The following is a 12101-nucleotide window of genomic DNA, read 5'->3' as shown; positions in this document are numbered from 1 at the left end:
CTTCTTCTTTAAAGTTGCAAGCTGGGTTGTTATTAGATTTCTCTTTTGGTTGAAATTTCAGTCTGAAGACAGGGGATCACTTCCAGTTCTAAGCTACACAAGTTGAAGTGTAGAACTCACAGCAGGGCACCTTAGTTTTGGCATGAAGGATTCTCTCCCAGCTCCCATCTAGACAGGCTTTGGTGATGTTTTGTCCTGGTGTTCTCTCTCTCCTGAGAGCTACCTTTTAAGCTAAAAGTCTCTCATATCTTGCCTCTGTTGGGAGGCGTAGTCTCCTGACCTGATGAAGAGTCTAGCTAACCATTTTAAACTTACACCTGAACCATAAGAAGAAAGCATCGAATCAGAGTCTGAAAAAATAATTCTAGCTAGAATGCAGTTGCCTTTGAAAAGGGAAGAAATACAGTTGCAGTTGAAAAGAGAGGAGATATAGTTTCAGAAGGAAAAGGAAGAAAGGGAGTTTCAGCTTCAAAAGGAAAGAAAAGAAAGGGAGTTTCAGAGGGAGAAAGAGGAAAGAGATGTAAAACAGTTTGAGTTAGCAAGGCTGCAAACCCAAAATGAAAATGCCACCAGCCACTCAAGCATCCCCAATTCAGAACAAAACTTTGATTACTGAGGCACTCAAGACTAGTGCCAAAATTTAATGAGGAGAAGGTTGAGTCATATTTTATTTCATTTGAGAAAATAGCTACCAGGCTAAAATGGCCAAAATAATTTTGGACTTTCCTCTTACAAGGCAAATTCGTGAGGAGAGCTCATTAAGCTTTTTCTCTGTTATCAGAAGAGTTTTCCTCTGACTATAAACAAACTAAAACTGCAATTCTATATACGTATGAGTTAGTATCTGAGGCCTATCGACAAAACTTCAGACACACTAGGAAAAGACCTGCACAGACTTATATTGGATTTGAAAGAAGTAAATATGGCTTCCGATTGCTGGATATGATCTCTCAAGCTAGAACTCTCATATGAAACTTTGAGAGGTGTGATTTTGCTGGAAGAATTTAAAAATAGCATCCCAGTTAATATAAGAACCCACATTGAAGAACAAAGAGTTACCAGCATAAGAGAAGCAGCAAAAATGGCCTACGATTATAAGTTAATACATAAATCCTTAACTCAGAATAAACGTGGGTCTAGTAACTCTTAAAAGCTAAGGAGAGATAGCAGGGATGCACATGAAGCAGAAATGTGCGTGAGAGAAAAGGAGGGGAGGGAAGGAAAACCAGATCAGTCTCCAACTTTTAAAAGAAGGAACCCAGATGATAAAAGAGTATGGAGCACACCTGATATGTTTGCAGTATGGAAATCTGGGCATATCCAGGCAAATTGTTGGTATTCCAAAAAAACAATGGGAGATGCTGAAGTCAAGCCAATTCCCTAGCTCTGAAAGTGGTAAGCATGTGTTCCACTACGAAACGTATCTTCCCCTCCCTTCCCCTGTCAGCATTCCGAAGGGATCGTTCCCTCCGCGACACCCTGGTCCACTCCTCCAGTACCCCCACCACCTCGTCCCCGTCCCATGGCACCTTCCCCTGTAATCGCAGGAGATGTAATACCTGCCCATTTACCTCCTCTCTCCTCACTATCCCAGGCCCCAAACACTCCTTTCAGGTGAAGCAGCGATTTACTTGTACTTCTTTCAATGTAGTATACTGTATTCGCTGCTCACAATGTGGTCTCCTCTACACTGGGGAGACCAAACGTAGACTGGGTGACCGCTTTGCGGAACACCTCCGCTCAGTCCGCAAGCAGGACCCTGAGCTTCCGGTTGCTTGCCATTTCAACACTCCCCCCTGCTCTCATGCTCACATCTCTATCCTGGGCTTGCTGCAGTGTTCCACTGAACATCAACGCAAGCTCGAGGAACAGCATCTCATTTTCCGATTAGGCACACTACAGCCTGCCGGACTGAACATTGAGTTCAATAATTCCAGAGCATGACGGGCCCCACATTTTACTTTTATTTAGTTATTTTTTCTTTTTTACATTTTTTTACAAATTTTGTTTCTTTTGTTAATTTCATTTCATTGTAGGTTGTTCAGTTTGTTTACCCACTGTTTTTTTTCATGTTTGTACTTGCTGCTGTTCAATCCTCAGTTCGTTAACACGCTATCTGTACTAATGCTTTGTCTTTCAACACACCATTAACATATTGTTTGCCTTTGCTCATGACCTCTTGGTCAGCTATGTGGCCTTGTCCAATCTACACCTTCTCCTTTGTTATCTCTTGCCCCACCCCCGGCTCACTTGCTTATAACCTTTGACATTTCTAATATTTGCTCGTTCCGAAGAAGGGTCACTGACCCGAAACGTTAACTCTGCTTCTCTTTCCACAGATGCTGCCAAACCTGCTGAGTGGTTTCAGCATTTCTTGTTTTTATTTCAGATTTCCAGCATCCGCAGTATTTTGCTTTTATTACAGAGAGGAGGGAGATGGACGGACAAAGATGGGAGGGGGATGGACACAAAGAGAGGAGAGGGAGATGGACACAGAGAGGGGGGGAGAGGGAGATCACGATCACTCCTGACAGATGGACATTTATCCGAATTCTCCGCATTGCTACATCAAGTGTGCGGGCAGACATTGACTACTTGTGCAAACAAAAACAATGCCTGGTAGCATTGGACTGTGTTTTGATAGCATTAGGCTGGCTATACACTTTATATACTGATTAATTTCCCCCATATCTGTGGCTGAGTCAATAATTTTACCAAATGTCTGTGGTGCAACATTTTGGTGCCTATCCCTGTATGCTAATCTCTCAAAAAAGGGAGCATTTGATTTGAAAACATTCAAAAATGGTTTATCTGGGCTGGTCAAATATTGCAGCAACATTCTCAATTGAAATCTTTCCCCATCATCAGTAAAGTATATTCACTTTGTAGATCAATTTGACTTTAGCTTTCATTACGATTTCATGGATTATACGAATAATTTTGGTTTTCCACTTTCTTCTTGTAGAAAGCTGAGGAATGAGTGGCTTCCGTAGTTCTCATGCTTGATACTTATGCTCATGTAAATGTCATTATTGCATTATTTGATTCTGCTGCTAGATGGAGCTCTAACATTACATAGTTAACCATCCATTTCCACACTTTCAATATACTGTTAGATTTGTGAACATTTAATCTTATGACACGATTGTTCAGGTTTTCACAAAGCAGGTTAGTAATGGATGTGACCATGTGATTGGAAATGCCTGGGGGTGCCCCCAATGCTTCAGGTACTGAACCTACATATTAATAGGCAGTGAGATCTGATGTCAACAATCCAATGTGGAGGTATTTTGAATAATGTGAGCCTGCGCGTAGATTGTGAATAAGCTTCATTTAAAGGTCGAAAAATTATTATTTTGAATAATGTGATCTGGAGGCCTGAACAGTGCTTGTATTAAATAGGCCTTTCAAGAGAGGCCTAATCCCCTCAAGTTACAAGAGCAAAAACTGTGGATGCTGGAACTCTGAAATGAGAACAGAAAGTGCCAGAAATACTCAGCAGGTCTGGCAGCATGTTGCCAGACCTGCTGAGTATTTCCAGCACTTTCTGTTCTCCCCTCAAGTTACGTATGTTACTATTAGAACTGTATATCTTAGCAACTCTCTGTGCACTGTTTTAGGCTTGTTCAACAAAGGAAATCATGGATGTTTCTTGGAACCTTCCTGGCAGCCACTTAAAACTGTACTGCATTTTTAGCAATGTTCGTCCTTATTTGTGGTCAACTGTAAATTTCCCTACGATTATACCTTTTTAAATGCAGGTTCGGAAGAGTATCGGAGGATGTGTGCTAGACAGGTGCAAGTAGCACTTTGAATGCTTCCATTTGGTCACATCGTTCCACCACTAATTATAAATAGTCTCTCTCTTCTCTGCGTACCTTTGCCCCATCATTAACAGCCTTGCCTTTAGCTGCATATGCCTCACAGTCTGGAATTTCCTTGCCAAAACCTATACTTCTCTTCTTCCTTTAAGACCTTTCTTAAACCTTTGGACAAGCTTTTGGCTTAAATATCTCATTTGGCTGTGTGCCCTGTTTTTTCCCTTACACCCCCACTTAGATTCTTTTCTATGTTAAGGGTAAATGCAGATTGATGTGTTTTTGTAATACAGGAAACTGTTTGTACAGGCTATTTACAGACTGGCCTCTGGCATCCATCAATGTGTAAAAGAAAGAAAAATGGAGGTTTTTTTTTAGAAACTGTTTGTAGATATACGGTACAACTTTAATTTTGAACCTGATATTTGGAGTCAAACAACTGATTTGATGCTAGGTATAACTCCTCAAAATTCATATTTGTTTTACCGAATTTATTACTATTGTCAACTTGTTTGATATTTTTAAAATCTGTTTCACAGGAAGACGTCAAGGTTGCTTCATGTGCTATAAAACGTGAATCAAAGCAAATTGCCCACGTGGAGAAAATTCGCCAGAGGAATCCTTCTGACCGACAGATTGTTGTATCCTTAATATACAGTAGTTGTATATATGTGCCTGTATGGAACACCATTTCACTGTAAGAGCAGGGTGAATATGGCCTGCTGGATAATTTCAGAAACCTTTATGATTTGGACTGTTATGGTATAGGCTCAGCATCTACGTCCAGCTGAGCAGAGCTTTCCCTCTTTCAGGCCTCTCCACTGCTGACTCTGTCACGAACCTCTGCTCCTACTCACTTGTGATAAGCGCTTCACCATGTGACGCCGTAGCTATCTCCCTTGGACGTTCACCCCACCCCCCGAGAGGTGTGTGTATCTGTGCTGGTTTGGAGTACACATGAGTTGTGTGACAATGCTTCCTCAGAGTGCGCAACCTCCTCTGAGGATTCCTTGACCTCTCCCATTCCAGCTCTTGTGACAAGCTTGAAAGACCTGTGGGAGATGAAAGGCATCAATTAGAACTGATATGAGGGGCTGGAATTTGACACAGGTAGGTGAACCGGCAAACTCGTGCTGCAGCGAGGCTTGCCAGTTGGCCGACGTGAAGCCGCCTCTGTGTGCTTTTTCTGGAGGTGTTGTCTTGGGGAGGATGGTCACCCACCTGGCAGCAGTGGGCCTGCAACTATGCTTGTTAAGGAGGCAGTTGAGAGGTAGTTTAATTAGGAATTGAGATTTTACCAGAGGTGCACTGGACCCATGCTGTGTCAGCACTTTGTCCAGCAGATGAGGTGGCTGCACAGCAGGAGCACCTTGCGATTGTGGTGCCTTGACCGATGGGGGTGGGGCAGCGCCCTGCTGTACGCCCACTCAAGGGTTTTCTGCATTGTTATATCTGCTGGCTCTGCAAAACATAGCCATCTAGAGAGGAGTGGAACCGGAGGAGGTCAATGGCAAAGAACGTGTCTCCTCATCAGAGGATGAGGATCTCAAGGAGGCTCAACCGGAGGAGCATCAAAGCAAACTAGAGCTTGGGCTCATGTGGCGACACACTGACCTTGATGGTAGGGAAGCCTGGGGTGCCCTGATCCAGGAAGGCTTCTCCTGGAGCAGAACCTCCAATGGAAGACTCTAAATCGGACTGCTGTAGCAGCCCATCTCCAGAAAACAAGGACAGATCCACTTCTCATGGAGTTTTTCACTCATGATGCAGCGAGTATTCTGCGAGAGCACATGGCACCCCCAGACCTCTCACACAGTCAGGACCTAATGACAATGTCTTTATCCCCCACAACAAACAACATGATAAATGCAACTTTTTAAACACAGCCAGTTTACTCACATTAAAGTGCATAGATTTAACAAAAGTTTTGCGGATGACACAAAACTGGGTGGGAGGGTGAGTTGTGAGGAGGATGCAGAGAGGCTTCAGGGTGATTTGGACAAGTTGAGTGAGTGGGCTAATGCATGGCAGATGCAGTATAATGTGGATAAATGTGAGGTTATCCACTTCGGTAGCAAAAACAGGAAGGCAGATTATTATCTGAACGGCTATAAACTGAGAGAGGGGAATATGCAGCGAGATCTGGATGTTCGCGTACACCAGTCACTGAAGGTAAGCATGCAGGTGCTTACGATAAAAAAGGAAAATGGTATGTTGGCCTTCATAGCAAGAGGATTCGGGTACAGGAGCAGGGATGTCTTGCTGCAATTACACAGGGCCTTGGTGAGGTCACACTTGGAATACTGTGTGCAGTTTTGGTCTCCTTATCTGCTATAGACGGAGTGCAGCAAAGGTTTACCAGGCTGATTCCTGGGATGGTGGGACTGACGTATGAGGAGAGATTGAGTTGTTAGGATTATATTCACTGGAGTTCAGAAGAGTGAGGGGGGATCCCATAGAACCTATAAAGTTCTAACAGGACTTGACAGGGTAGATGCAGGAAGGATGGTCCAGATGGTAGGAGAGTCTAGAACCAGGGGTCATAGTCTAAGGATATGGGGTAAACCTTTCAGGATTGAGATGAGGAGAAATTTCTTCACCCAGAGAGTGGTGAGCCTGTGGAATTCGCTACCACAGAAAGCAGTTGAGGCCAAAACATTGAATGTTTTCAAGAAGGAGTTAGGTCTTGGGTCTAAAGGGATCAAAGGGTATGGGGCGAAAGCGGGAATAGGCTACTGAGTTGGATGATCAGCCATGATCATAATGAATGGCAGAGCAGGCTTGAAGGGCCGAATGGCCTACTCCTATTTTCTATGTTTCTATCTCTGTTTCTGTGCACCCACGTGAATCCCTTTGTGATGATAATGCTGCTTCTCTGCCCTCTTGTGAGAGCTCCTATGCGGTGTCCCCCTGTGGCTGCAGCAGATGTGAAGGTGGGCTGCTTGAGAGGGTGTCCTGGTGGCTGAGCTGGCCGTGGCACCCTTCCTCGGGGACGCTATGCATCTGATGGCATCATGACAGGCTGTGCCAGCTGCATTTGGGCAGGGACAATCTCAGTTTGGAGTCGTGAGGCTTATCATGTGTTTCAGTCAGAGGGGCGGAGGGGAGGGCTTCAGAAGATGGGGTCCTTTGGGTGGTGGCGCCATCTACCTTAGTCCTTCCTGCCTCAGCCGTTTCATGGCTCATCTGCATGTCTGCATTTGGCAGGTATGTGAGAATACCTGATTGGGCATGCATGCCTCCTTGCGCCATCAATGCAACATGTTACGACCTAGGCAGGCGCAATGCACTGTCAGTTCAGTCCCAACACTCCACAGGTCGCAGCATATTATTAAAATTTTCCTACCCAACCAGAAAACAGCCAAATTAAGCACTTTATTAATCCCCAAAATAAAAAAATACACCAAACCAGGTATCTTTAGACAATAACAAATTAACTATTAATAAACTAAATCTTAACATCATTAAAATAAATTTATGTCTAAAGACCTTATAACTTCTTATTTAACCTAACCCCCATCCTCACACACATACATTCAAAAACTAACGTTTAACCTGTTTTAAAAAAAAATGATGTTTTTAAAATTATCTGTTTTTTAAGAATAAATAAATAACTGGGTTGTAAGTCTTTGTGGGTTACATGCCTGATGAGTGAGGTATCCTAGTGTAAAAAATAATCAGAGGCCACTCAAAAGTCGCCAGGCGGATTTGATGAACAGTCTTTACTTGATGAGTAGGTGTTCAAAGCACTTCATTTGCAGCTGGCGTCACACAGTTCCATAAACAAGGAGTATAGCAATGGGTCCACTCGGATTTTAAAACCGCAGTCTCTCAGTAGAAACTTTACTGAAAATTCCAGCGAACACAAATAGATGACAGAGAGTCACTCTTGAGGCAGAGAATTCTTAGAGTTTTGAAGTGAAAAGGATTTTACTCCCTTCAGTAATACAAATGATCTTTTTCCAGGGTTTTTCTCTCTAGTTAGGCAAACACAGCCTGTAACTCAATATAGTTTTCTGCTAATTGAAATAGACTGCTTCTTCCTTCAGCATGCTTCGCTGGACTCTCTCAAAACTGATTTCAGACAGTCCCTACACACAGTCAAAATTGAAACAGTACAGCACGTCTCCTGCTGTTGCCTAGGGAACAGGCCTGCTGTGGCACTGTTCTCAAAGAATCTTCTCACTCTGTCTTACAGGTACACTGTTATCAGACAGAGTCTTAAAGGTACACTGTTTTAAACAGGAGAAAGAAAAACAGTTCTGTGACAAGCGGAACAGTTATTGCTACAGAATGCATCATACAATCTGTTCATGCCAATCCGTTGCTCCTGCATCCATTCAGTGGACGGTTGCATGTGACTCTCCATAAGGGTGGCCACTCTTTTCAATGGAGGAGCTCATGCACTCATATGTTTACGACATTGCGGTGTTCATGACATGAATGGACTCCTCCATTTTCATCACAAGGGATCGCACTGCCTCAGGAAACTCTTGTCTGATGTCCACACATCTCCCGTGGTTGCTCCACTAGCACCCATTTTGTCTATGGACCCTGAGACTCAGCATCTCCAGCTGATAAGCATAGCTGGAGCTGCCCTCCTTCCTCCAAAGGGGAATGCCCACAGTGGCCTCTGCCTCCATTACCTGCTTCTGCTCACATGTGCTGTGACGCTCACCTTGTGCCATTCTAAAGCTGCCGAAGGCCCCAATGAGGTGCAAGCTAGTGTGCTGGTGGAGGGTGCGCTTGACTCCTGTGAAGGTAGTTCTTCAGAGTGTGTCATCCTCTTAGGTAGGCATGGCCTCCATAGTCGGCTGCTGCTTGATCTCCTTTGTTTCAACAGATGCTTTAGCAGACATCTTTCACCACTTCAAGTAGAATCTACTGGAAACGACTTCACAGAGTTGGAAGCTGATCTGAAGCACATCCATGGAGCATTCAATAAGCAATCACCCTGTCTCTGCTGCACACCAATCTTGCTGTCACCCACTGCCTGCACTGTGACTACCCTTTCAATGTCAAGGGACTCCTCCTCCGTGAGTGTCAATATTGCCAGGTTGGCCACTTCACCCCCTAAACAACTCCTCTCATGGGAATTTTGTGCTAATTTCTCCTGCAATGTGAGGACAGAGAGATCAGATACACTTAACCTTCCCATTTGCCCATCACAATTTGCTATCAGAAGTGATAGTCCAGTCATTGTATTTGTCCAAGGCATACGTTACCATCCTCCAAAGCTTACATTGCTTTGCTCTCTTCCCCCGGGTGATGGCAATAGGCAATAATCTCTTTGGTGTACCTAATCACTGCTTGCTTTGAGGCTCTCCTCTTCAGAGGGTTGCTGTCCCTGTAAGATACTCACGGCTGACAGCTTGGCTTTGCTTCACATTAACCTTGCCAGAATGCAGGCCGTTGAAACCTATCCTGCACTGGACCCAAGTCCTGCTAACCATGCTACGGCTGGTGACCTCCAGCTATGCCACCTTTCTTTGCTTGGCAGGCGTCCTCCTCCTGCCGCTCTCCAGAAACAAAATTTTCTTCCTGGCTCGGATAGCCTCTGTCATGGCCTCCAGGAAGGTGAACCTTGGGTCTGCTTTATCATGACAGACTGCCATGTTGCTGCTCTGAAAGCCTGTTCCCTCAGATTTAATTCTCTCTGGCTACTTGCACTTTGAATCCAGATAGGTGCCCTTTAAATGGGACCCGCTACTTCTATCTCTTGCCTCCTCTTTGTGCCTGCCGTCATAATTGGACGGATACCACAGAGGTGACACACTAATTGGTCACCTCCTATAAAATACTGACATTAGGTGCACTTCAACCTCCAGTGGGGTTGGGACCCTGAAATGGTCCTGATGTCAGGGTGCTGACAAGATCAAATAAATCCAGCCTAGAGAAGGGGTAAGAAGTTGAAATTGTGCAGATGCCCGCCTTTCAGTTAGTGGTGATAGCAAAACACATTCATGATTGTTATGTGCCAAGTGGCAGTGTGCCTTCTAGTTCTGTCACCAGGTATCTGGGAGACCCTCATTTCACCTTCACCAATGGCCATGCACTCTGTCACCCTGCTGATCTTCAAGGCCTCCTCCGCAGCAGTCATTGTGGCTATCACTGGAGGATCACTCCGGTTCTCTGTCTCTCTGTGGAGTTCTGTGCTCTGTCCTGCAAGGAGAGTGTGAGAAATGGATTGTGTGGAGAAGATGGAATGACAACATTTGTGGAGGGTTACTGTAAAGGATGGGTGGGTGATGTCAATAAGTGTCAATGTTCGCTGTTCAGATGGGGATGTGAGAACATGCCTGGAGAGATAGGAATGAGTGGAGCTGTTATTCTGAGGGGTGCTGTGCAGGAGAATGCTGGGGAGTCAGAGGGTGGGGATTTGGGACGCCACTCACCTTTCTTGCCCTCAACAGATCTTTGAATCTCTTGTGGGACTGAATCCAGGTTTGAAGGACCACACTCCTATTGTTGACTGCATCTGCACTTCCAACCATGCCTGTGTGGTCTGAGAAGCTGGCCTCTTCCTCCTGTCTGCAGGAAACAGTACTTTGCTGCAGGCCCTCACAGACCACAGCAGGACATCCAGGGAAGAGCCACAGAACTGGACGGGGGCAGGGTGCAGTCTTTCCACATTGTGCTTCCATCTTGTGCTTGCTGAAGCCTCAGGAATCAATCTAGAATGCAGCCATTTTGACCCCTGCTGGGGTCCCTTTAAATAGAAATCCTTCCATTGACAGGTGCTGGTCGTCATCACGCCCGCACTCTGTGTTTGGTCAGGAAACCTGGAAGTGGGATGCTAATGCCCTGGCTGAGTTAAACAATCATGGAAAAGTGACAATGCTCACTTCTCTCATAATCGAGTCGCTGACCTGCTGCCAGTGGGTGGGTTAATTCAAAATTCTGCCCTTTCCCTCCACTGATGCTGCCTGACCTGCTGAGTATTTCCAGCATTTTTTGCTTTGATGTCATTAGGGAATTGGTTTGAAGGCAGAAAACAGAGTAGGGATAATGGGTATGTTCCCCATTTGGCAGGATGTGAATAATGCTGCATCCCAGGGATCTGTACTCGGCGCCTCAGCTTTTCACTATATTTATTAATGATTTAGATAGAGAGCTGTATATCCATGTTTGCTGACAACACTAACTTAGATGGCACACTAAGTGTAGATGGGAGCAGAAAGTTACAAAGGAACATCAATAAATTAACTGAATGGGTTAAACTGGCAGATGTTTAATGTCGGGAAATGTGAGGTCATCCACTTGGGATTTAAGAAAGGTAGATCAGATTATTTTCTAAATGGTAAGAAATTAGGAACGGAGGAGGAGCAGAAAGACTTTGGAGGTTCATATACAGAGGTCACTAAAAGCTTTCTTTTAATGGAGATGGAATACAAAGGTTTGGAAGTTATACTTCAGTTGTGTAAAACTCTAGATAGAACTCATCTGAAGTACTACATTCAGTTCTGGGCACCACACCTCAGGTAGGATATTTCCTCTCAAGTCCTTGAAGATGCTGTCGCCTCTCTAATACATGCCCATCTTTCATGGAACTCCATGTTTGAATCTCCCCAGTGAGGGCTCTGCCCAGAACTGAAACATCTCTTCACAAAGCTACAAATGGCATCCTATGTGACTGTGACCGAGGTGAACTATCCATCCTTGTCCTTCTCATCCTGTCTGCAGCCTTTGAGATGATTCACCACATTATCTTTCTCCAGCGCCTCTCCTCCATTGTCCATTGCGTGGGATTGCACTCGCCTGATTCCATTCTTATCTGTCCAGTCGTAGCCAGAGAGTGACCTGCAATAACTTCTCTTCCCACTCCCACACTGTATCTCTGGAGTCCCTGAATGATCTATCTCTTGCCGCCTTCTATTTCTCATCTACGTGCTGCATCGTCTCAAAACGTCAGGTTCCACGTATACACTGATGACACCCAGCTCTACCTCACTGTCATCTCTATCTCACCATCATCTCTCTTGACCTCTCCACTGACTCTAAATTGTCAGACTGCTTGTCTGACATCAAGTACTGGATGAGCAGAAATTTCCTTCAACTAAATAATGGGAGGACCAAAGCGACGTCTTTGGACCCTGTCACAATTTCTATTCCCTATTCACTGACTCCTTCTTGCACGCGGGCAACTGTCTGAGGTTGAACCGACTGCTCACAACCATGGTGTTATATTTGATCACGAGATGAGATTCCAACCGCATATCTGCTTCATCTAAGAATGTCTACTTTCACCTCTACGCAATTGTGCCGTGTCTCAGCTTATCAGCT

At 44.7% G+C, this 12101-nt stretch overlaps 1 protein-coding gene across 1 annotated transcript in view; it reads left to right on the top strand.

Annotated features, from left to right (window-relative positions):
- Positions 1-12101, top strand: part of cibar1 (CBY1 interacting BAR domain containing 1) — a 78636-nt gene that overhangs the window by 17646 nt on the left and 48889 nt on the right. The window contains exon 4 of the mRNA XM_068030822.1: positions 4358-4459. Within this exon, the coding sequence (XP_067886923.1) occupies positions 4358-4459 (102 nt within the window). The remainder of the gene's footprint in view (positions 1-4357; positions 4460-12101) is intronic.

This window comes from Heterodontus francisci, chromosome 5, assembly GCF_036365525.1.
Source record: "Heterodontus francisci isolate sHetFra1 chromosome 5, sHetFra1.hap1, whole genome shotgun sequence".
NCBI classification, from domain to species: Eukaryota; Metazoa; Chordata; class Chondrichthyes; order Heterodontiformes; family Heterodontidae; genus Heterodontus; species Heterodontus francisci.
The sequence above is the reverse complement of the archived record's forward strand: the minus strand, read 5'-3'. Positions and strand labels throughout refer to the sequence as shown.